The sequence below is a fragment of the Syngnathus leptorhynchus genome, chromosome 15 (assembly GCF_054491065.1).
Source record: "Syngnathus leptorhynchus isolate UIUO chromosome 15, UIUO_Slep, whole genome shotgun sequence".
NCBI classification, from domain to species: Eukaryota; Metazoa; Chordata; class Actinopteri; order Syngnathiformes; family Syngnathidae; genus Syngnathus; species Syngnathus leptorhynchus.
The window spans coordinates 6,544,905-6,570,280 of record NC_141209.1 but is presented as its reverse complement, the minus strand read 5'-3'; the positions used below and the strand labels follow the sequence as shown (position 1 = coordinate 6,570,280).

Sequence of the window (25,376 nt, the reverse complement as noted above, 5' to 3'; positions counted from 1 at the left end):
ACCGCCATTTAATCATATGGTGTCAACTGTTGCATTGGAGTTAAATAGTGCTGAAAGTTTGACGGAAGATGGATGAGAAAGTGAACCGGGGCAAATTTGCAGGAAAGTTGCTAGGTCTTAGTTGGCCAATCTGTGTTTGATTAGTGTTTGGCGGGGACGCTGCTATGTTGGATGAATGATGGGACAGGATTAGAGATCAATGGCACCCCAAGGTTAAAGCGGGAGACGACTGTTGACAATTTGTAATTGCGCGTAATATAGTTTATTGTGAAAAATCAGGATCGAAACCAGATTTTTTTTTAAAAACTGGATACAAGTCTGCATATCTTAAGTAAGTTTACAGCACAATGTATAATCAGTTGTGAAAATATTGGATAGAGTACGCCTAAAAAAAATATGCATGTGATGACGTCATGGATGAGATGTGTGGCTGGTCAAACTGAATTATATGAGCGTTAAAGCCTTCCACTCTATATCAAAACCATTTCAAATAAGTGCTTTCTTTTACTGCCATTCAACAATTGTTGACTTAACGATAAAGGATTTCCACAAGCAGAGACATTAAGTGTGTTTGTTTAGAATAAGCATGTTGTGTTTGGCTCAGTTAGCCTTCATTCACTGTGCATCCTCGGTGCTTTGCGTAACTTCCATTAGAGCTTAGGTGGCTTTACTTGTGTATAGGCTGAAGCATGTTTGAGGCTGTGGGGACACATGTTACTCATTTAGTTTGCTTTTCATTAACTCCCCTCTGAGCGCTCTTGTTTATTCTGCCTTCGCTACGGTCTCATCGTTTTATCTTCCTTTGTGTGATCCTTTTGAGTTTCCCTATAATTTTCCCCCGGTCGCTTCGGCATCCTCGTTATAATTCCCGGATTGTCTTTTGAGTCGGATTACTTTCACGCTGACACAAAGTGGATCTGACTATGTGGAAATTCCCCTCGTGATGGAAGAGTGATAAAGCGAACAAATGTGCAATGGCCTTGAGTAGGACTAGAGTTTCTTATAGTATTTGTATTCTCCTCTATCTTTATTGGATACATTTAGGTGCAGTTATCATCCCTGGTCAGTGAAACCACTCATAATAATGTGGTAATCAGAATTAGAGAAGCAATGAAAAAAAAAAACCCCCCACACTGGTACTTTGCAATGGAAACATGGCGGCACTCAGCATCATTGCTTTGCATGTTTTGCACAACTTCAAACTATAAGCACAATAATTGAAAAAAAAAGTTAATACCATCTTGAGTGTCAATTAAAGCACATCAAATTTATCCAAATCCAAATTTTTATGTTATTTCATGTTCAGTGACCCAAATTGTAATGAGTTGTTATAAATATCATCAAATCGAAAAGTTGACTAACGATGCGCCTAGCTAAACCAGTTTGTCGGGAATGTTTTCATGTCGTACTTTGATTGACAGTAAACCTACTTATATTCTTATGTCATTGTGACTGTGACATAGTTTCCAGACTTCTTACCAGTGATAATTATTATTGTCAAGTGTTAAAGCTTGTTTGTCTTTCGATTATAGTCTTGCTCTTTCCATCCCCCACCCCCTTACCATCCTCTTCTCTATTCCAGCGTCAAACGGTATCTCTGCAAGCTGTACCCAAGTTAGAAGAAGCCCTCTACCACTACAACCCCCGCCACATTAAAACCTACGGACCGCCGGTACCAGAATTGGAGCAGCTGGGAAGACTCGGGTAAATGTTTTTTACACACACAAAGTTTTTAGTCCCTTGGATGGCAGCCAAAGTTTTAAAAGAGAAAAATTGTGAAGCATAATGACATACTCAGGTGGTGTTGAACTAGGGCTTCTCACTTATGAAAGAAAATATTTATCATGATTAATTGAAATCACGGTTCTTCCAAATTTTCATTCAAAACAAGAAAATGTTCAAATCATTTTTTTTTGATAATGCCACTATGCCACCATGGTGGAGTTTCACCGTAATTGAATTTCAATGAATTGCACATCCCTATTTTAAACTAAAACGTATGCAACTTGGAAATTAAATTTGATCTTCACCACACAGTTTAGATTTACATTGACTGGTGAAGTATATTATCTTTCTGCAGTCCACAGCGACCTAAATTCAAGATATTAATTTGCGATTCGGCCTTACACATGACTGCTTTGCCAAATGTAGTGAGGAGGAAGCATTTCTGATCATCCTCTGATTAACGGCGAGACTGAAAGCAAATTAGCAAAGCAAAGCATCCCACAAGCCGCCACACTGCCTCTGCAGGAGCGTCCATTAACACACGCAGGAAATGCTCCCCCTCTCGACAGCCCCCTTTGGGCCAATCAATCCACGACGCCACTGCTCCAATCCTCACCAAATGCAAGTCATTCATCAGTCAGCCCCAGCGCCCGGCCGTCTGCACTGCAACGGGCTGCTGCTAAAACCCTCCCACATAGCGAGAGCGGCCTGTTTTTATTGGGTGACAGGATCAAAACAAGGTCATATTTTGGGGGAGGTGGAGGACGTGGACCACGTTCAATACCGCTTCACCCTGACCGTAACCTTCCTTTAAGTGAGATAAGCATCTTTCAGCATATTGTATTTTTGTTGCCCTTCAGTCTGTCATGAACGTCAACTTGTGTTATTGCCTGGAAAGTCAACTACTTAGGCCCGAAACATGCTGTTTCAAGAATTACCGGAGAGTCTAAAGAGAATGATCTGTCACACGTTTTTATTGTTACATTATGTATTCAGTGAAATGCTGAGGTCGTGCTTCCTTCAGCGAAGCTAATCAATATGTAGATGAAACACGTAGCATAGTTGAGATGGAGTGGGCGTGTGTGTGCGTCTGTGCGTCGGTCCGGGTGGACCAATACCGGAAAGGCCACAGACGCAAAAAAAAAAAAGGTCTCGACCGAGGAACTCTGGCATCAACACATGCCGGCCCGGTCGGCTCAACCACAACTTTGGAAATGTAATATGCCGTCGTGTCCAAAGCATGGAAATGGTGCGGGCGCTTTGGAGCGGTCTGCATATTCATCGCCAAAAGTATTGGAACGGCACGGTCAATGGCTTTGTTTTTGTTGTGTAGTGAAGGATTTGAGATCAAAAAAAGTTGAGGTTAGCACTTTTCTCAGAGATACATTGATGGTCAAAGCTTGCACGTGTACACAGCCAACCTGGTATACTCATTGAGTCACCCCCGTTATTGCACTCCCAGCATTTTGGCTATAATGGAGCTGGTGTGCTGCGTGGTAAAAATTCACATACACGCGTGTGTGTGTGTGTGTGTGTGTGTGTATGTGTGGGAGAGAATGCAGACAAGGGTGAAAGGGTGAAAAGTGAGTCCCCTGTGAGTGTTGGACGCCAACTCCAGTCCTCTGACCTGTGAAGGGAAATACGTTTTAGGATGGATGCGTCTCAGTGTGGATGAACTGGAAGGCAGCAGGTACTTATTTTAAAACTTGGCTGTTTGTCTTGGTCAAGGCCTGCAGTGACAGCAGCACCGGTGGTGATTTGTCTTGGATGCGGCCGTCAAGGGAAACCGGAGTATGTTCTCTGGTGGCTTCATAGATGGAACTCGTGTGCAGACATCCAGTCAACACATTGTTGACCGGAGTGCTGCTTCTCTTTTAAGACACACGACATGTTCACGTCTTCTCAACTTCTCTCCTCAAGTATACATTTTCAGTCTAAGGTCCAATGCAGAGGTTGTAGTGTATCTTAAATTCTTCCCTACTTATGAATGTATAATATATTGCTCAAAGTGTCTTCCCAGTAAGTAAGTAACCTAATCAACAGCAGAACCAGTCTTGGAAACATGAAAGGTGATGGTCTCACAATTGATCTCGTGTACAGCACAAAAATAAACGTGAGAGAAAGGCGCTTTCTTTTTTGTTTGGACATGTATGTGTAGATTGTAATCTGGGGTTTGACTTTGTTTTCCACAAGAACACTTTTTGAAAGCTCCGGCTGTGTAGGTGATGAAAGGCTGACTGAGATCTTGGACAAGGACAAATCATATGGGCTGGTGGGGGTAGGGAAAAGAGAAATTGGCTACAGAGCGTTGAAACATTTGACTCAAACCTCAAGTGCTGACAATGAGGCCTCGCCAGAACAGTTGTTTGTGTTGGCTCCGAACACCCTGAAATTACCCATCCTTCTTTGACAGAATTTGCTCAAAGCACTTGCCAAAAGACAGCATGTATAACATTTAAAGGCTTTGCCCCCCCCCCCCCCACACACACACACTTTCCCTTTTGCATAATTGGTGGAAAAAGTGAGTTTTCTGTTGGGAGTGCTTGTCAGGCATCTGCCGCTTGTTTCGAGGTGATGCCGAGCAGCTGAATGAAAAGTGTTTAGTCTGGGGCTCCTCTCCTGGGGATGCACTTCTCTACAGGAGGAAGTCAACCTCTGTGTATTTTCTCCCACCAAAACAGGCCAGTTATGGAGCGTCCAACAGAGATGAACCTAAGTTCTAACAAGCCTCAGTCACGGTACCCGAATGATTCACTTTGCCCATTTGTACTTTGGAACAGTCACGCCAGATTCAGCTGATAGGTCTGTGCAAAAAAAAAAATGGAGGCTAAATCTAAGGATCCCTCAGTCTTGAACTGGAAAAGTCGTGTCGAAAATGGTAGGGCATCTCTGCCCTCTGCTCCAGTTTATCAACTGAGCATGACTGGCATATGCCTATTAGCAACAAAATGTCTAATGTCACGTAAAGTGGTGAGGAAAAATTAGTCAAGTAGTTTGATTGGTTCATATTGCCTGCTAGCCAAAATGTTTGTGTGCAGTGCTGACATTTAAATGATATATGTGTGGGTTTAATGCGTAAGGGGAAAAAAAAATTAAGCATCAAAATAAAGGGAGGAGTCTCTAAGACTGAGATCAGAGTATGTAACCTACTTAAGTGTCCCACCTCTTTTTACATATAAAAACATCACAGTTATGACCACAAACACACAAGTAAAGCATCAATCACTTCATAGACTAGCAATGTTTAACATGTGCTTAAAGGATGTCCGCTCACTGCTCTGGTCGTGAGCCAGGGGTTAATGGGTCTCTAAGTGATACTCTCCTCCCTGCTTGTAGTCTGAAGCTTCAGCGTGCCCAACAAAGTCTGTGTGTTTATGTGATAGTCAAGTGTGCATGTGTTAATATTGGGAAGGAGCAGTCCAGAGAGCCCTCAATTCCGGGCAGACCGCTTTCCAGGAACCGTCAATGTGGCTTTTGGAGTTTGCATGACCACTAAAAGCTGTCAAGAAAGGACTTTTGAATCTCTTGCTAGTCTATTTTCCACTCCCTTCCTTTGGGTCTCCCCTCTTACTCTTGAATAAAAGTCCAAGTCAGCCATGATGTTTTTCTTCTTCGATCAAAATGCAGAGGAATTTCTCAAATCAGACATGAATGGCTTCCTTCCCACATCCTCTGATCTCTGCTGGGTGCGCATCTGATGGAGCTGGAGGGGTTGATGTGATTTGGGGGGGAGGGGGTCATGGGTCGCCGACAGTAGTGGACCCGAGGTGCTGCGCTGTGGATGTGAGGGTGCTGAGAGTGACAGGACCAGAGTGATGGCACCTTGGAGAGAGCGTGAGCCTTAGTCAGTCACACTCTCTCGCACAAACACAGCTTTGATGCTTAAGTTATGGGCAAGGAGGCCGCGGCGCCGGTTGGAATGACCCCAAATGAACTCCCTGAAGAGCAGTCGACTTTGATCTACTTTTACTATAATTTAAACACTCATATTTTGGACTCGCTGGACCAATAAAAATAGTATTGTTGCCAGAACAACTATTTATGGGGAACTGGTGTGTTTGTTTCTTGCATAACAAAACGAGCCTTTCCCCTCAAATGCTTCCAAGACCTAAAATTGAACTTGGTTGCTCCGATATCTGATATGCTCTCCAATCTTAGAGCATGTTCTGCTTTCTTAACTTACATGACCCGGCAATCATTTAAGTGCTCCGATTGCTCTTGTCTAAAAACTTCCGCGGGGGTGTCACAGATTTTTCTATTTGCATAGCCAAAAGAGATTCAACAATGGGCAGTTATTTGACTTGCAAAGTCGTACACGTCAACGGAGCGCCCGTGTCTTACCGGCCATCACGTGACTTCTAGCCGAGCTTAAATTCTCAGCCTACGTCGTCCTGGAGGTGCGGAGTTTATTCGTTACTAACCAGATCAAAAACAATATGGAGTGCAGCCATCGTCCAATTGCGCTCCCACCCCCACCCAGCCCATTATCCCGTCTGTCTCGGTAAACAGACCATTAACAGAGAGCGCCGGTGGAGGCCAAATCACTATTGTTTCCCTCTCATAGATCTGTGCAAATATTGATCCTCTCCAAGTACCAGCCTAAATATGTGTGCGGACCAGTTGAGAAGCCTTTTTTACTTGGCCGTGAGTCATTTCTGAAAAGTAGCGAGCATTACACGAGTGACAAAGACACACTTCGGCTTTATCTGCACCAGCAGCGCTTTGAGTGTTGTTGTTTCCCCCCCCCCCCCCCCCCTCGGCCGGGCTACGCGCCACACAGACTCGTAGGCTCCCTCTGAAATGCAAGCCGGCCAATTCAAGCCATCTCCAGCGTGAAGGGAACTCCAGGTTTATTGGCGTCGCAGTTTCGATGCGAGCGAGGCCAATACTCCGCAGAGGTGATGTCTCCCGACTATTTTGAAGCACAACAAACGAAAGCAGCTGCTCTCTCGAAGCTCACATGCTTTTCCAGTTTGACTCTGCCAATAACTAATATGCATGGGTTTGTTGTGATGTGGAGCTTAGCGTAGGAAGTACATCATGTATGTATTTTGAGCCGTCTTCTTTCTTGTCTTTTTACCTCTACGACAACCCCGTCTTTCTTCTTTCTTGTCTTTATTGAAATCCATCTTTCCTGCCCCCTAATGCTTCAGGTGATTTGTAATTGATACCCCCTCCTCCCGGGGAAAGTTCTATTCTTCCTCTGTGTATAGGTGTCTCTATTCCCAGAATGGTACGTTCTAACTGTCAAGGTACCTTTGCTGCCGGTGTATATGGGTGCGCCTCGGGCCAGCAGCCATTCCCAGAACAGCATATGTCCCTCCATTGTTTACAGCTGCATTTAGTTAGCGACGACACACTGCTGTCACGTCATTCTTCTTCTTCCACAGTCCGCCGGGTAGCCCTCCCTCCTTCTTCTAAGCTTTTTCATGGTGGCTCAGGGTTATCAAGTGGCAGCCCTGGAGAGGAAAGAAAGATGTGCTCTATGGGTGTGGGATGTCCCTCCAAGTACCTCGGCTGTACTTTAACACGAGGCCTGTCCTAGTTCGCCAGACTCTACTGACCCCATCAGGTTAGAATGGGGACGTGCAGGATTCAAAACAGTGCCACGGATGAGCGGCGACAGGTGGCAGCTAGGTCAGGAAGTGAAGCCGTCCGTCTTTAGGCACATGCAAAACAATCGGCCTTTATTGTCTGTGAGAGACAACAAGGGCGCTTTATCATTCAAGCTTCTGACAACTTACAGATTCTCACTCTGTGTATTAGATGGGTGTCCATTTCAAGTATCAAGCAGAGGATCTGTTAACACTCTAAACACGTTGTCCTTAACTAAGTGTTAGCGATAGCTTCCGCCACTTCTCCTTCTGGGATGCAGCCTCGGTCTGTCAGTGGTGATGATAAGACTCTTGATAATGGAGAAGAGGTGATGTAACCGCACCGAGTCCCCTTAACTCATTCACAAGTTGGGCTAATCTGGTGGACGGTGGATAAGGCTCCTCACACGCTGCCACATCCCAGAGGAAGCTGGATCCAATGGAAAAGAGGATGACCTTTGACCTGTGGTGCTGAATAGCTGCTGTTGACAGATATAGTATACCTGTGAGAGCGTTTGCCTTGTCTGCAGGGGGTATCTGGACCGCAATGCGGACCGATCCCTATAACAGGACGGAGTTGCCGTACGACCGGAAAAGAAACAACTTTGCTCTTAGACAAACATGAATTGTGTAACCCGCCTGTACACACAATGTGCTCAGTGTGCTCCATCTTCCTTATGGGTACATTTTCTCTGGAGGTGGAGTAGTGGAAAGGAGGGGCAGATGGGGCAACCGTGCTGCGAGTGAAATCGGAGATGCCAGTGGAATGCAGGGAGGGGGGTGTTTTTGGAGAGGAGGCTTTGGCGGGGGTAGACTTAAGGGGTAGGATGGGTGATTAGGGGGTGACAGCTGAGTGGTGACCCCTCTATCGTGACAAATCATCTGGCAGGTGTGTGGCTCTGCGCAATTCCCCCCCCCCCCCACCTCACCTCCTTCCTTTGGCCCTCATCCTTCTCAGGCCCGGAATTCTCAACCGCAGTCGGAGCGGGGCGCTAAAGGAAGATTTCCGGGCACCTAGCACACTCTCGACTGACCTTTGACAAATACGCCGCTCCCTCTTGTGTCCCGTGTTTGTCAGCTGCGCTTGTTGTGCACATACACAAACATCCTTTAGGAGACATTGTAGTTTTCCTCAGTTATGTTTTGTCAATCGGTCTTTTAAAGACTTATGAATCATGCTGATGATGAGGCGAGGCAACCAAAAAACGGCTCTGATCCTTTGTAATAAAAAGTGACTGTGGGTTAGGGAGGGCGTTGCAAAAGCCAACAGGTGCTCAAGCCGGGGTCCGGTCTCAGGTCATCGCTAATACTTGAAAGGCGACGTGTGTCTGTGGTGGGTGTTTCAAACGCATCCACATAGCAGATTGGCTCCCGATAACAAAAAAAACGAATGCGCTTTCAAGTAAACGGCAATGTTGTCATGTGTAACAGAGTGCAGCCAACAAACGGCGCTTTGACAATGAGCGTTTTGTTGGAATGGGCTTTGAATCGCGTCGTCGTCTGCGTGCGTCTAGCTCTGTGGTTTCTGCGTTGATTAAGTGTCTGCCTGCTGAAATAACCAGCGCAGCATATTACACATGGGCTGCCTCTTTTCTTTTCCATCAAGCTTTCTTAATCCAATTCCAGTCAACGTGACGAGTCTAGACAAGAGGAAGGAACCCAATGCCTGCTATCGTTTTGTTTCCTCGATTCAAGAACTGAAGGCATTGTAGGACCAAACTCGGGCTGTGAATCTATCTGAAATCTTTTCGGGAAATTTCCGACTATTAGTGGTAGCGGGCTCAGGTATCTTACGACTCCAAATCTTGGGAATAGCAGATTGTTTCAAGTGTTGATTTGAATGTACTAGATACTTGCTATAAATCATTCTAAAATTTGATTGCGGAAGAGATCGGTGAGAGAAAAAAAAAAAAAAAACTGGCACAAACCTTCTTCCTGTCAATCTGCATGCAAGTGGAAAACCCCCGGCGTGTTTTGTGCTTTCGATTGCAGTCTGACTCGCACACTGTCCCACTGTGCCATTACGCTGTCTTCATCACCTGCACTCGCCCTGTCCCGCTCCCCCAAAGCGACATAATGGAGCAGTCCAAAGTGACCCATATTTACACAATAATATGAGGCTTTGAAAAGACTCATATCAAGTTGCAGCTAATGCTCCAGTGGGGCCGAGAGAGTGAAAGATGTTACGGAGCGAAACGGCTTGGGTTTCAGGGCCCTGTGAACAAAAGGCAAGTCTGGTCTTCAGGGAGAATCGGGGGGGATGGCGTGGGGGGGGGGTTGCTGCTGAGAGGGGCGTGTTGGCACACTCTTGAAAGTGTAGCTGTTGGTAGCGCATGCTAATCATTTCAAAACAATTGATAGCATTTGCGGTGTCCAGATGTATTGCGTCATAATAGACATTTTAAATGGTGGTAATATTAGAAATAGCGTTGGGTGCATTTCAAGACTACCACAAACTATTCCCAAAGATTGTCAGTTAGTTAGTTAGCTACCTTTATCCAAATCTGAAGATCTTCTTCCTTAAGATTTGCTTCTTAAGTTTTACGTCTTGTATTGCATCTGTGCTACTTTTCCGATGTTAATATTCTACGGCAATATGCATTTCCCTAGCCATGCTCCCGATTGGCCACGCATAGCCAACGTCTAGTGCCGCTTTGTGTACACGCACTTGGATGCCGTTGGAGTTCACTTGGAGATAGAGTCGCTGACTTAATGGAGCAGAACTGAACTAACGCGGGGTGGAAGGGGTGAGCAGAGGCCAATGGGGTTGGTTTAAGAGAAGAGGCTTTGTCATGATGATACCCAAAGGTGATTTTTAACTCCTATCCCCCCCCCCCCCCAAACCCCCCTTCCTCCACTTCCCAAACCTTCTCTCACACACTGATGTATACAGACTGCACACCCTCTTCCTCCTTCCCCCTCTTGCCTTCATGTTCTCTTTCTGCTCTCCTTTGGGGCAGGTCGGTATAAAGTTACACAGAGCTCTCAGCTTTCTTGGAAGGAATGACCACATGAGTAGCTTGGGGATTAGATTAGCAGGAAGAGCAGACTTAGCCAGGCTGTAAATAGCCCACTTTTTTCACCATTAAAGCGGCCCAGCACAATATAATCAATAGGCAGCACTCATCGGATGCAGGAAGCCATCTGAGAAGACCTCCCTCAAGTGCTCTGAAGGACAGACTACAGCAGCTCCGCAGCTAATGAAGTTATTATTAATCACTGGCCCTCCTCTTTTGAACTTGTGTTGTTTCTCTAGTGGCCCATGAGTGGTCTTGCATTGACGTCTCCTCGCCGCCTTTCGTCTTACTCCCCCCCGCACGGTTGAGGGTCTCGACAAGGTCACGCCGTGTGACGTATGACTGCGTAAAGCAGCTGGAATGGCGGCAGAATTCAGAGTCTGCCGTCTGTGCTCTCGATTCCCGTTTCACTTTGAAGATAAACGCATACACTCCTGTGAGGGCGCTAGGTGTCGCAACTAAACGTCTTGCCATCTTTTACCACCTTTTTTATGCCATTTCCAGCAAAAAATACTCATTCAGAAAGGGATATTTTTAGTCTGAACTTTAAGTTTACTCAGCTGCAGAGTACCACGTGTCTGTTCTACAGACATCTTTATTCATACATAAACATTGTACTAAAATATAAAACTGTTTTTTGACACACCTTACATTGATCAGGTGGTCCAATACAGTACCGTGACTTCTAACAACTGACCCACTTATTCTCAATTGGTCTAGTTTATGTTTCATTTTTGTCACATTTGTGTCCGACCATGTTCTGTGAGATATTTCTTGGTTCGCTTAAAGGTTTGGAAACATTTCTGTGATCTAGAATATTTGTATGTAAAATTTCCAAACATTCAAAGAAAAAAAATGCGGTCTTTTTAAATGGACTCTTAGTTGCTGGCATGCTTTTCTTTTTGTAGATCTGCCTCAACAAGACAAGTGAGCTGATGGCAAGCACATTGTGTGAACTTTTTTTTTTTTGAGTGACTGTGTGAAAATAAACACTGACTTTGAGTGTTGCTTAAAACCTGAGAGACTCTGGCAGGATACATCTGTAAGCACTTAAAATAAAAGAGAGACACCTCTAATACTTTAATAGCGCCGTGTTGCCGAGGCTTTCAGGGCACAAGGTGTTCTCAGCGTTAACGTACACTTACGTCTGTCTGCGTCCATCTCATCACAGAAGCGAAAAGGGCCAGAAAAAATAAGCCCGAGTGTGGATTTAATGACGGATAAACTTGCACTCAAGTTTCTCTGCTTTTGAAAGAAACGCTCAGGCTGTCAAGACAGCGTCCATTATTTACAAAATACCTCGATGACGTCATTGACGATGGGAGGGGTGGGCTTTCTGTGTGTTTACAGATACTTGAACAACGTGCGGACCTCCATGCCTCAGGACACAGCCGGAGGATACAGCTCAGCTTTGGCGTGTCATCGAGCAATCCAGGATGCCTTCAGTGGCCTCTTCCCCCGTATTGGCTGACCCCAAACTCTGACACAACTTCACGGACTATCAAAAAGACATCGCTGAAGAGGACAAACACTGTTGTGGTGGTCAGTGATGTGATCTGTATCATTGTTTTTTTTGTGTGTCACTTTTATATATCGAGTAAATAAATCACAATTCAGTTTGTCTTTCATGAAAGCAATTTATTTAAAATGAAAAAAATGTTCAAGGAAGCACTGGCTGGATACTAACAACTTAAAGCTTGTCTTAAGCAACATTAGGTACCCGATAAGCAAATGAGGTCCAGCTGTATACAAAATTCTAAAATATAATGCTCAGTTTTGATTGACATTGAGAAGATGTAAATTAAATTTCATCCACCTCTCAATAATGTAATTTGGTACTATACCATAATGATGATGAATGTTTTCTTGAGATGATGATGTTTTTTTTTTTATACAATTCCTATTACATCTCATTTAGATGCACTAACAAAGTATTTAATGAGTGTATAATGAGGGGATCAACTCAAACATTTCTTCCAGTCGACTTTGACAGTGACAAGTTGACACTTTCAAGATGAATCTGTGGTCTCACACTTTTGCCGCTTGGGGTCTGGTTCCTCTGAAGATTCTGCAGAAAATTGAAGGTAAAAAAAAAAAAAAGTCCATCAGTACAACGTAATTTTTAATATACATTGCAGTGACTAACATATTAGGAGCAGCTCTCAACAACTACAAGTTGTCCCTCAAGTCTGAACAATGGCAGCATTGTGCCATTACTGCATCAAGTTCACATACTGTAAATCTTGAAAATCACGTGGCTTTTAGTATTCCAAATGTTTGCAATCATAACCAAAATATTGTTTCTTACAATTGTATGAAATGTTGAAAACAACATTTCTGACACAGGCCTTATATTGTATCTTGTCAGATTGTGCATTTACATCCAGAATCCTGCATCATCCCTGTCATTTAATTCTTACCTGTCTTTATTTCATGCTGGCAGAAGAGAACTTCTTTAGAAAGTGTAAAGCTGATACACATCATATCTTTGTTGGGTGCCACGTTGCGGACAAAATGCACAGAGCACTGGTCCTTCATAGGGAAGCCCAGGGCGAGAGATGCCCTCTCCATCATGTCCCTCTCTGGGTTGTCGTCTTTAGAAAAGCCGTAGCAGTGCACTGTGGGGAGGTTGTGGTCACAGGGAGCCTCCTGATTCAGGAGGCCTCTGAAGGCATCCAAGAACTCCAGAGCCAAAGCGGGCAGGTTCATTACGACGTGCACACCGCCTTTTCCCTTTAACAGCGCGGGAAGCTCTCGCTTGAGCGGTCCTTGGACGAACGCTCGGCCGTCCAGGTTGAAGCTTTTCACTTTGCCTTCCACCTTGTTCACTTTGCAGTTGTGCTGGAGCCACTTGTATGACTCCGGGTTGAGGTCGTTAGCGAAAACGGTGGCGCCCGAGCGGGCCGCTGGAATGGCAAAGGGTCCCACGCCGGCGAACACATCAAACACGGTCTCGCCACGTTTGACCAACTCCACCACGCGCTGGTGTTCCGTGCTCAGCCTCGGGTTCCAGTACACACGAGAGAAGTCAAACTCGTATGTCACCCCGTTTTCTTTCACCTAGGGAAACACGCAGGACTATTCATAGTTGCCAATTTTATATGGTCACAATCTATTTCCCCATGTAGAATACAAGTTTTGACCTTAAGAGGTTTTTGCTGAACTTACTTTGGCGACCATGTTCTCCTCTCCAGCCAGCACCTCCATCTTGAAGTTGCGATATGTTGAGTCGATGATATTTGTCTTGTTGACCACACACGTGACACCGGGGTTCTTGTCCATGATCACTGTACCTGCAATGAGAGGGACAGAAAATAGGTCACTTGCTTTTTTTTTTAATGTAATGTGGAACTGCTACAAAGTACATTGGACAACTCATGAAGCACACATTAATAAAACTATATATATTACAGTTCCTACAATGTCTGCTTTGGTGATATTGGTTCAGGACAGGATGAAAACATATTTCTAAAAACTTCATTCAATGGCCGGCAAGGCGTTCTCTGCTTGTCTTTACACTAGTAGAACCACATTTTCACTGTCATGTTGTATTTATTGTATTAACTTGAGTATGTCCCCACTAAAGGCCAGACTACCGAAATGCACAGCTCAGCTAACTGGCTCTCACCAATGAGGTTCCTGTATGGAAGCTGGTGGTCCCTGAGGTTCATGTGTGCAATGTGTCCAACTCTGCTGAATGCCGACGTCACGTCCTGCCCCAGAGGTAGCACGGCCTCCAACACCTCTTCACTCTTTAGGTTGTCATAGGTCAATCTCAGCTCATAGTGCTGCAGCTCCTGAGGGACGTCAAATGACCTCAGCGCTTCCGCTTCAGAATCACTAAAGGAGCCTGACGAGGATACTCTGTGAGGGTCCAGTAGCACAAGTCTGAAGTTAGGACTCTCCTCTTTGTCTTGCACCACTCTGGGCACCCCCGGGCGCTGGATGGTGGACTTTCTCAGGCTCTTCATCACTTTGTTAAGAAACCGCGTGGGCACCCGTAGAGCTGGTACAGTGATTGTCTGTGTGAAGGCCTCTTTGTCAAGAGATGTCATACCGCGTACCTGCAGCGGCGCGTGGTATAGTTTGGCATCCATTAGTAGTTTCAGGGGAATGTTTGCACAGGGGAAGGCTGTAGAGCTCAGATTTCGGAGCACAGCGGAGACGTTCGTGTTGTCTCTTGTTTGTACAGATGAAAAGACTCTACTGAGGAGCCTGTAACGTAAAAGCAGGCGCTTTTAAAACGCACACGTGGTAAAAAATAATAAAACAACTTACAAACATGACATGTTTAGTTCATTTAAAGGGGGTGGGTATCAATTTTACCGGTAGATGGTACGAAATTTCACAATCGACTCTTACCTCAACATCCTTCAGAAACGGGCATGCTTGCTCGACAACGTCATTCGTGGTGGACCAGTGCACTCGCGTGATTGGTCGACAGAGACCAGAACCTGTGTTTGATTGGTCAGTAGCGGCAATGACGTTGAACATGCGACGGAAATAACAAGCATGTGACTGAAACAACAACAAGATGAAAAACTCAAACCTGAGTGAGAAAATGACCAAATAATTCTTAACTGTCATTGCGCCAAGCTTTTGTGACAGCTTTAAGTTTCCCGTGTTCGTTTCTTTTTGTTGCTTAAAATGAGTACAAACGATAATGCAAACGCGGGACTTAACAACCAAACAGCCGCCAGAGAGTCAGAGGGGAACGAAACAACACCTTTGCTGCCAAATGTAAGTAGGAAAACAACAAACTATAAAATATGGTTTTGCTGTGTCCAACTGTTACAACAAATAAGATTGTCACATTCAAATGTTTTACTTCTCAGTAAGATATGTACCACTGATTTCTAATTACATTATTGGAAAAAAATAGCCCATGTCAGCATATTTTCATTAAAAGCAGAATTGAATACTACTCGTCTGTTGCAATAATTTGTATTTAGTAAGTGATATTTTGGATATTTTAATTGCGGCACAATTTTGATGACAGTTCAAGGCATAACTGGTCGAGAAGTGGATGCGTGGAATCAACACATCAATTTAATTTTAATATTAAAAGTAGCCTCCGGGTGCAGACACTTCCGCTGCCGAGGAGAGCGTCCCAGTGAGCATTGATGTGCACGCAACTCTATTGCACTGTTGCGGCATTTGTCCGGACACTTAAAATGGAAAGGAACCTACCAGAGAATGTCAGTGAGTTTTTGGGTGTTTTTTTCATTCATTTTTTACAGATCGAGGCCAAAGAGTCTCCAATACGCAATGGAAATCAGACGGATTCATAATATTAATATATTAAAACGACCTAACTATCTTCAAATATTTTTAGACTATGAAAATATGCACTGTTCACATAAATTTAGATGCAATAGCATACATGTTTCATGTGAATTCTATTTTTTTGCCTACTTTATGAAGTTAAACCGGTCACTGTGTAAACAGGAATGTGCCATTGATCTAGAAGATTACATGCCAGTTTTAATTGTATTGGTGTCGGGTTATCTTGCTTAGACAAAAAGTCCGTAAACGTCACCTGGGATGTAAAATTCATCTCCCGTTGTAGATGACGTCCAGTTTTTTGGTAGTGTATCCCAGGTCATCAGGTTAATCCACACTTGTTATGACACTGCCACCAGAGTGGCCACTCGTCCTCTCCAGGATATCCCCTATTAAAAGGGTCATTCAGTTTCTCGAGAGCTCGGGCAGCTGTCCCGCGGCTTGCTGCTCCAAATCCTATCTATCCATTGCCATTTCCATTGCCTGATCCCACATGCCACCGTGTTGCTCTTTAATAAAATCCATCATCAAGCCTGGCCAGTTGTTTTCCGGACTGTCAATTAAAATGATTTCTTCCGTTTCTTAAGCCTTTCTTTATTTTGTGTGCAGATAAGCAGTGCCAGAGGCGCCTCCTTTGCTTTTTCTGTTTTTAACCTAATGAATGCAATCATGGGCAGTGGCATTCTTGGGCTTGCTTATGTCATGGCAAGCACTGGCATACTTAGCTTTTGGTAAGCAAACAATAATACGTGCGGCTAAGATGAAACAAGCTGATCTGTGGATGGTCATTTCTATTTGCTCCTCATATCTAGCATCCTGTTGATCCTCGTGTCCAGCCTGGCAGGATATTCCATACATCTCCTCCTCAAGCTCTGTGACCTGACAGGTGAGAGTGGGACTCTCAATATAGATCGCTAAGGATTGCATCATGAAATCTGAACGAAAATTGCAGTATATATATTTTCCCCCATTTTCTCATGCATTATTTGTTGTCTCACGCAGGAATTAGTTCATATGAAGATCTGGGTGGACGAGCATTAAAAAAAACAGGAACAGTAAGTAGTATTGTCTTTTTATTAGGATAAACTCAATACCGATTTGATTTTCAGCAACAAAGTAGACTATTAAATTTTGAAGGTTTCACCATACTTGCATTCTGGAAGTCTTATTACTAGTTTGTTCAAGATGTACTTATACATGTGCACGCTGCGAACTTGACACTAACCAATTAAAAATGTTTCCATAGGTCCTCGTTGGAATTACAATCCTCATCCAAAATGTTGGTGGTAGGTCTGCTCTTGTTTTTTTTTTATATACAATATATGAACTCGCAGTAGTATAGTACAGTAGTAATTTAACAATATTTGTTTTCATTGTGGTTTGGCCGTATACCGCGTCATGCTCAGTTACGTATTTCCCAAATTTTTAGCCTCACTTAGTGTTACATTCAAACTGTTCACAAAAAAAAAATAATACAGCCATAGTGTTGACCGTGTCAATTTGGAGCGTGTTTTTGTTTTTTTATATAAAGTGAATTTATTGCCATAGCGCTGACATTATCTCATTACATTATGTCAAATGTACTTTTTTTTTTTTTTTTTATCCTTGAGGCTGAGAGCGCCCCCGACTGTAAATATGACCCCCTGTAAGTTATTGCCGCTGGGCTGTAAAGGCTATTATCCAGACTCTCCCGATAACCTTTGGCCCCGTGGCTGCCGTCCTCTCGGCCGCTCTCCCTGGGGCTTGAAACCTGACTTGTGCTCTAATTGATCACTGATGGTAAAGCCTACTCCCACCCACTAAGACCCTAATGGGACCCCTCCCCTCAAGACTCCGCCCCCTCGCTCTGCAGCCACGGTGATAGCGCTACACGGCCTAGCTGCCCGTTCTGGTATGTCTGTGGCTTCCCCCAGCATGAAGGCCTGCATCTGTCTGCAGCCAGGCCTCCTTTTATAAGAGCGCAATTAGTTTCACGCTGAGTAAACATTCATCGACACTGCCAAAGGCTGATAGGCCAATTGACCTTAATTACTGGTCAGCCCACAGGCTGGCACAGTCCAATGAAAGTGACTCTTATGTTTCACGCCGAGCGTGCTTACTTTGATGACCACATGTGTACTCACAGACACACGTGCACATTTTCATCTTTAGCACGCTTGTTGTTCCTTACCACTCTGCTAATAACCGATCCTTCTCTTCACTCAAGGACCTCTTTGTTAGAGAAGTACTGTAACCACCACATCAGGTATTGTGCAAGTGTTGTCTAGCTAAGTCAACGCATGAAACTGAACCAGCACGTCTTGTCTCGCTTTTGTGGTTGGATGTTTTCTTGTTAAATATTTGCCAGTATTGTTTGTTCATTTATCCTAGTAGGGAACTTAATGACTCACCTCAGGTATAATTACACCACTTGTAATTTGGACACAGTGCAATTTCCACCGAATGCATAACTAATGTGAACAAATTGTGGTACAGGAAGAAACCAATTATATTTGAATGCATTTTGATAATGATCTGGATAAGTGTGCATTAGTATTATTATTTTTGTTAATATGGTGTTTTAATTGGTCAGCCAGCCCTTTGAAGCATATTGCTTCCCATCCGACCAGGAAAAAAAATGAACAAATGGACAGACAAAGATGAATTAGAATCGGAATCGTCCTTATCACATTTGTATAAGTGCAAACATGAGAGCAGGCATGATAGTACTTGCATTCCCGATAAGCCTCACTGAAATATAACACCAAAAGTTTCTGGTTGTTCTTCATGTTGAACTTTTTGGTTTGAATGATTTGCACTATTAAAACATTTAAAATAAAATACGCAATGGTGTAAAACTTTGAAACACAAAGATTACTGTCTGAATAGAAACAAATCTTGCGTCGATTGAATATTGCTGCATCCCATAAAAGGAATAAGCGTGCATTTTTTTGATAGGGACCACGTGGTGGTTTTCTTTTTCCTTGTTCTTAATTCCCAGCAAATTTCGGATGACGTCTTGCGTCGAATTCTGGCCGAATCCCCAAAACGAGCCCCATTTACTGGCAGCTTTAAGTACTTATTAATGTGTTTCCTTATTCTCAAAGCGAGTGTCCTTGTGTCTGTGTGGGCCGGAGGGTTATTGGACGAATTCTCCTTTTATAAACACATGCAGGATCTGAGGGATTATGATCGTAGTTTATTTAACGGCGAGTGCAAAAACCTCGCCCCGGGGCAATAACGTCCCTCCTAACCCCGTCTGTGTCTGTCTTTCCAAAATGTAATCCCTTAACATTATCTGCCTTTATCACCGGCTGCACGCTGCATCTGAAGCCCATTTCACACCACAAACATTCTCTTGTTCTTCAACAACCTCTGTCGTTATTTGGGTTGCCCCCCCACCCTTGTGAATGACCCAAGGAAGTGACCCCAACCCCCTTCTCGAAGGATGCGGGAGCCCGTCGGAGGCTGATAATGTCCTGTTTCCGAGCGAGGTGGAAAAAGAGGAGAAGTGGCGGGATTAGCGTCAGATATGATTATTGTTTGCATTCCTCCCCCCTTGGATTTCTCCAAAGATCTGCGCTACGTCTGCTCCTCTGCACTCGGGGCTTTGCTGTTGAGCCCCTTGAGCTGTCTGCTCCACCCATCTGCATTAACTCAGTTCCCTCCACCCTGCGTGCTGGACACCCTTCACCTCCCACATAGAAACTAATAAGAATACAATCATTTGACGTGTGTGGGCATTTTGTGCTTTTTGTTTTGACTGTCTTTGCAAGCAAACACACTGAACTTTCCCTCTGCTCTCTCGCAGCCATGTCGTCGTATTTGTTCATTTTGAAGTCCGAGCTTCCGGCGGCCATCAGCAGCATCCTCAGTCCAGACCAGTCAGGGTGAGTGCACTTTAGAGTTTTTATTTGCACTTATTCATTGTCTATAGAAGCAATTGGATCATTTATTTTTTTTTAAACAAATTGAAAAAAAAATGCAAAATAAAGTTTTACACCCTATATAAACAGTAGATGTATTCTTTATTATTTAATCAATGTTAAAATACACAATACAAGCTAACATTTTTTTTACTATTTACTTTTCTATTATTATTAATGGTTAGACAAATAGGCAATATATTTTTGAATAAACGAGTCCATGCAAAATAAAAAAAAAACAGCCAAAGGGCTAATTAAAACAAACAAAATTTTAAATAACAACTCTAATTAAAACAATCCCAAACTCGTCAGTCTTCCCGATGTGTTCATTGCTGCGTTGTTTTCACACTTTCTTGCTGTACTAACGTAGCGGTAACAATACTTTGAACGAGCGGCCTTCGAATGGCCCACAACGGAATTTCAAACACCATCATCACATACATCCTAAAAACACGTGGGCAACAAAAACGATTTGCCCTCCATCCAGTAAGGTACGACAATGTAACCAAACTCGACAGTTATTATCAGTTCATACAGCTCGTGTGCCGTCGTGCCTAATGATGTAGCGGTCGAGTGTAATTCAACCAATCTCTCCCAAAAGCATTACTGCTATACTAATACTTAGTGAGTAATTGCACTATTAAATAGCACCGCAGCACATTAGCTACAGCCACCGGTGTCCTTCTACGTCCGGGAAGTTCCCTCGCTCACAGCGAAGTCAAAAGAGTGACTTCTTCCACTCTGTCATTCAGCGAGAGCTCTCTCTCTAGCCGATTGTTCCTCAAGGCAGCTGTTTTGTATTAGCGCTCGGCTTTCACCCTCAAATCTCTCACACATGTTCCCCAGAATCAGACTGATACAAGGGGATATCAGTTTTGCCATTGTAATTACAGCCCACTGCACTTTTTGTTAATGAGTGGTTTTGAGAAGCCTAGCAAAGATGTTTTGTATTATGACGTGTTCTATTTAGAAAAAAATCAAATCAAGTCATTCTAGTTTTATGGGCCATTTATCGTAAAACAGTCAGAGCCCCAAATTCCTTAGCTCTCGTGCTTAGTTGCGGAGGAGAGATTATTGTGCTGCGCCGGCCAGATTTGTGCCTTTATTAAACGCTTTTGTTAAGATGGACTCCAAGGTTCCTCTTCCATTGCTCAAAGCTGTTCTGCATGGTGGAATAGCGTGAAATTGTCCATATTTTACGGGTCCCCAAGGTATCTTTATTCCTCTGTAATCAGCCTGGAGCCACATGGAAAGAATCCTCACATATATAGATGTTTTTTGTGTGTGTGCGTGTCTATTTTTCAAATCCCTCTAATGTTCGAGAAGATGCCCCAACTCACCATTTATTTAAGAATGAATCATTACATCCCACCTAAATTATGTATCATATTCATATCGTCTTAATTTTAAAATTTTAATTCTGAAGTACAAAGAGAAGTCCATAAGTATGGTTGGATGAGTTTGTGAGGAAAATCTTAAACCATCAAACCACCTTTTCAGAAGAACCAGTCAATCCCTGCATTTTCTTTTTGACATTCAGAATCTCAAATCCACAGTCGCAGATTTTGTTGGGAAATGATTGAAAAACTCACATTTGCTGCTTTTGTGCACAGAGCCAAGATATGTGACTATTAAATGATTGTTCAGGTGTCATTTTGAGCTGAGAGGTAGAGCTTTATTTATTCAAGCATAGCCTAATGTGCTTTGTCACCCTCTTGTGGTATCTCTAGGCAATTACACTGTATTTTTGGTGGCCATCCATTGTGGATTCTTGCGATTCGAGGAAGGCTTCGAATCATATTCTGCGCAAATATCACTCTGGCGCCGTTAAGGATCTGACACAAAAATAAAATATGTGAGGCTGCAGAGATAACATAAATCTGTGAGTGCCCATGCTAAAGTCGTAGCAGTGAAACAGCCATGGAAGGGTCACAGGGTGTTGATGTGGTCAGAGCAGGTGGAAACCCAAAAAGAGCACTGGAACCAGGCCCTGCCGTCCCCAACGGCAGGCAGCACTCTTCCCGTCTGACCTCCACCCCAGCGGACCCAGCGTGCCTTCCCCATGCGTCAGCTCCAACACCGGCTCACCTCAATCACCATTAAAGAGCCCCGCCTTTTTCTTCGGCAAAGGAAAATATTATTCCCCCCACTCTGCAAAAAAACCAAGCGATACCGTGGTGTGATCTGATCTGATGGCTTGGCGCTGCGTTTGAATGTGAATTACATAATTGTTATGGTTTGCGAGAGCAAAAGCCTTTAATGGATACCACATGAGAGCTCCGTCGCTCTGTGTTTGAGCGTTATATAGAGACAAATTTCCACAGGGCGTCCCATTTGAAGGTACTTCAAAAAAAAGCCTCACTGTCCCTGACATTTCGGAACCCGTTTTAGACTGATTTAGTTTTGAGGTTTCCGAACTCCTGTTGTTGAGCAGAAGAATGCTCTCCTGATTGTGCAATAGATGTAGCGGAGCTTTTGGGCTGTTCCCAATTTACTGAATGTTTGGTGAGGTGTGATTATATTTACTACTTCTTATCCCTCTCTTGTTTTCCAGAGATGTTTGGTATTTAGACGGCCGACTGGTGCTGATCCTTATTACGTTATGTGTGGTGCTTCCCCTCGCCATGTTTCCTAAAATTGGTGAGGAAACAAGTCGAGTGGCAGCGTTCAAAGGCTCCTCGCTCACATATGTTTTGCCCTTTAAGGCTTCCTGGGTTACACTAGCAGCCTGGCCTTCTTTTTTATGTTCTACTTTGTCATTGTGGTGAGTTGGAATTTTTCCCCTCCTTTTTTGTTGGTCTGTTTTTTTTAACTATTTGCCTCCTCCTCAGGTTGTGGTCAAGAAATGGTCCATCCCCTGCCCGTTACCACAAAACATATCATGCCAGGTAATTTCAAGTTTCTTAAGTAGGTCACATAAGATAGCCAATGTTGTGTGACAGAGGCGGTCTAGACTAAAAGGGGCGGGGGCTAGGGGGGGGGGATCTGCTTGATAAGGACCAGAGAGGGTGTGCGGAGTGAGCGCTACCTTAGGGGAAGGAAGTTCAGGTGACCCCACCTCCTCATCTTCTCAGCCTGGAAGTGACCTCTGGCCTCTTTTATTATACAAACCACACTAGAACTCCAGACCTGGCTTGGGTTAACTTAGAGCTTTGTTTACTTTTCAACCCCAAACTGCCAATCAGTGGAATTCTGCTTTTTTTTTTTCCCCCCAGCAGGACAAATACAGTGAAGCCATTTCTTTCCGCGTCAAACTGTCACAACCATCAAAACTTTATTTGCTCCATATGTGTGAACATTTTCATACATTGATAAAGGAATTGAATAAATTTGTGGGAAAATTTTTGAAAATTTAAACTATTCTTTTCTAAAACTACAAAAAAACCACACACCTCGTATTCTTATTGCTGTCCTACAATCTTTCATTGTATTTGTCGTTTGTCATCTTGTCTCGGTGATAACAAACTCCCACTTCTGTCCTTGTTTGTGCAGGTATCAAATTCCTCAGACATGGAATGCACGCCCAGACTTTTCATTTTCTCCAGTAGGGTACGTATATCAAATCAGTCCTCCCTGCCACACACACTCACTAAAAACAATAGGTGGCTGTGAGAAGTCATTAAAAGTGTCTGCTCCAGTCTACAAGTTCTGCTGACATGTCACACTTTCACCATTGAAGGACGCCATGACTCACGTATGCATGTAGAAAGCTCATCACGTGTACGCTTTCAGCTTTAAGGTTCATTCATTCGGAGAAAATACAACTATGATGTCCAGCCACCAACGTGTTAGCTGATCATTTGCTCAAAGCCACACCGGTGTGTATTTTCAGGGTGCCTACGCTATCCCAACTATGGCCTTCTCGTTTTTATGCCACACAGCTGTCCTTCCAATCTACTGTGAACTGGACCGGTCAGTTATCCAATTTATTTATTGTTTGTATGTTGGAAGGAAAAAGTCAAATGGAAAATTGAGAAATCCATGAAAGTTCTCCATCTCCCACCATTTCCATCTTTCGCTTTTTCAGGCCGAGCAAATGGAGGATGCAGAATGTTGCCATCGTCAGCATCAGCCTCAGTTTCCTGCTTTACTTGGTTTCGGCACTTTTTGGCTACCTCACCTTCTACGGTAGACCGCAACACACATTCCAAAGCAATCCAGCAAAGCAGCATGCTCCATCTATTCGTGTCTACCCGCAGCTCACGTAAAGTCTGAGCTTCTGCTCAGCTACAACGCGTACATGCCACGCGACGTCTTGGTGATGACGGTTCGGCTCGCCATCCTCATTTCAGTGCTGTTGACCGTACCAGTCATTCACTTTCCTGTGAGTAGCAAGTACCGAATTGTGTTTTTTTTTCTGACGTTGTAAGTGTAATTCGTGTACATATGTGTTTGTATTTTCAAGGCTCGTAAGGCCGTGATCTTAGTGCTGCGTGGAAATCGTCCATTTTCCTGGTTGAGCCACGTCATGACAACTTTGGTCATCCTGGGAGTGGTGCTCTTGCTGGCTATCTTTGTGCCTGATATTCGAAACGTGTTTGGAGTAGTGGGTAGGTATGGATGGTGTTGGATTGATCACATCTGATGTCACATTTGATTGATTCCCGTGGATCCTGTAAATTGCCACTAGGTGGCAGTGTTCACTCTCAATTACATTTCTCACAAGTAGTTTTACTTTATTTTAGTTAATAGTCAATAACATTCCTGTAAATGTATATAGCTTTTGATGAAATGTTTTGCCCCCTTTGTTATGCGTAATTATTTGAAACAGTGCGTTTTTCTTTTTTTTTTTTAATACCGTCATCAGAGAGTTGAAAATATTGAAAGATTTCTCTAACAGTTGACAACTTGAATTATGCTGACTGTCATTTGCATTGGCTACTTGGGAAAATCAGCAAAAAATAGTATACTGCTGGTGTATATTTAAGCATTTAACGAAGCATTTAACGACGCAGTTACCCTCACACAAGTTGTCGTCTTTGTTTGCCAGGATCGACCACATCCAGCTGCCTCTTGTTTGTCTTCCCCGGCCTCTTCTACCTCAAGATTAGCCGCCAGCCTCTCAGATCTTTTGACTCCATCGGGGTAAGTCTGCGCTCGTCGGACAGATGTGAAACCATTTTAAAGCACTTCTCTCTAAAACAAAATCCAGACAATTTCTTTTAATGCCAACGTTGCGTTTGTAGGCGATGTTCCTGGTGGCCTTTGGTTTAATCGTGGGCATCATCAGCCTCTCAGGCATCATTTTCACATGGGTACAAATATTTTAGCCTCACCCCCATCCCCTCATTCCTCTTTCTCAAAGCACAGGGGCAAAAAGGGAGAATTATGCCAAAGACAATTTTGTATGAAATTAAAGAAGACACTTGGTAGTCTGTGACCCTCAAGCTGTGTATCAGAACTGAACCCAATTTCAGGGTGGCTCTTTTTTTCTTTTAGTTTTCCATTTACCTCATAAATGTTTTCAAGGGATAATAGTGTTAACATTCGAAGTTTTCCTCATTGAAACTCTTGCACCTTTTCAAATCAAGTGTATCCCCAACCGCCCCCCCAAAAATAATTCTTTGGAACTTAACTGCTTCATCAAATATTGTTATTGCACATATTTGCCAAATTTTATCACGATTATTTCATTTCACTAAATTTTTTTTTTTTTGTAATCACTTAGATTTGTCACTTACTGTACATTTCAGATTGTGTATTTGCTGCTTCTTGGTGCTTGTCATCATTTGGAATCCTCTTGATTGTACTTGAAATGGTTATGTAACCTATAAGCTGATGTACTGTAATCAAATGAAAAACATTCAATAAAAGGGAAATTCTGCATTTTGCAAAATGTCACAATGTATATT

At 43.5% G+C, this 25,376-nt stretch overlaps 3 protein-coding genes across 4 annotated transcripts in view; 2 read left to right on the top strand and 1 right to left on the bottom strand.

The window, feature by feature from the left end:
* The window catches only part of mnat1 (MNAT1 component of CDK activating kinase), a 24,833-nt gene extending 12,373 nt beyond the window's left edge, over window positions 1–12,460 (top strand). Inside the window, exons 8-10 of one of the 2 annotated variants that reach the window (XR_015068308.1) lie at window positions 1,583–1,704; window positions 11,687–11,878; window positions 12,317–12,460. Coding sequence is in view for 1 of the 2 variants with exons in the window: in XM_085931514.1 (XP_085787640.1) it covers window positions 1,583–1,704; window positions 11,687–11,807 (243 nt within the window). In the remaining variant the exon portion in view is untranslated. Of the gene's footprint in view, window positions 1–1,582; window positions 1,705–11,686; window positions 11,962–12,316 lie in introns of those variants that run through there. The other variant, XM_085931514.1, reaches the window with a different exon arrangement.
* Window positions 11,965–14,828, bottom strand: trmt5 (tRNA methyltransferase 5). Its single transcript, XM_085931511.1, has 5 exons — window positions 14,699–14,828; window positions 13,965–14,551; window positions 13,505–13,629; window positions 12,757–13,396; window positions 11,965–12,404 (listed from the first exon to the last, which is right to left on the bottom strand). The coding sequence occupies exons 1-5, from the start codon at window positions 14,704–14,706 to the stop codon at window positions 12,346–12,348; spliced, it is 1,419 nt and encodes a 472-aa protein (XP_085787637.1). The 5' UTR covers window positions 14,707–14,828; the 3' UTR covers window positions 11,965–12,345.
* slc38a6 (solute carrier family 38 member 6) lies at window positions 14,673–25,376 on the top strand. The gene is made up of 16 exons (XM_085931513.1): window positions 14,673–15,076; window positions 16,229–16,350; window positions 16,432–16,505; window positions 16,622–16,674; window positions 16,866–16,905; window positions 19,410–19,488; window positions 22,079–22,164; window positions 22,230–22,288; window positions 22,356–22,412; window positions 23,017–23,073; window positions 23,357–23,436; window positions 23,552–23,652; window positions 23,724–23,848; window positions 23,930–24,074; window positions 24,515–24,609; window positions 24,711–25,376. The coding sequence occupies exons 1-16, from the start codon at window positions 14,984–14,986 to the stop codon at window positions 24,792–24,794; spliced, it is 1,350 nt and encodes a 449-aa protein (XP_085787639.1). The 5' UTR covers window positions 14,673–14,983; the 3' UTR covers window positions 24,795–25,376.

What these genes read in the sequence shown, in the direction of transcription:
- trmt5 (XM_085931511.1), bottom strand. An exon ending in TCCATACAGGAACCTCATTG is followed by an intron (nt 13,630 to 13,964) that starts GTGAGAGCCAGT and finishes CTCTCATTGCAG; the next exon opens with GTACAGTGATCATGGACAAG. An exon ending in AGGAGAACATGGTCGCCAAA is followed by an intron (nt 13,397 to 13,504) that starts GTAAGTTCAGCA and finishes GTGTTTCCCTAG; the next exon opens with GTGAAAGAAAACGGGGTGAC.
- slc38a6 (XM_085931513.1), top strand. Translation starts at nt 14,984, where the DNA reads ATGAGTACAAACGATAATGCAAACGCGGGACTTAACAACCAAACAGCC. An exon ending in CTCAGTCCAGACCAGTCAGG is followed by an intron (nt 19,489 to 22,078) that starts GTGAGTGCACTT and finishes CTTGTTTTCCAG; the next exon opens with AGATGTTTGGTATTTAGACG. An exon ending in CGCCATGTTTCCTAAAATTG is followed by an intron (nt 22,165 to 22,229) that starts GTGAGGAAACAA and finishes TTGCCCTTTAAG; the next exon opens with GCTTCCTGGGTTACACTAGC.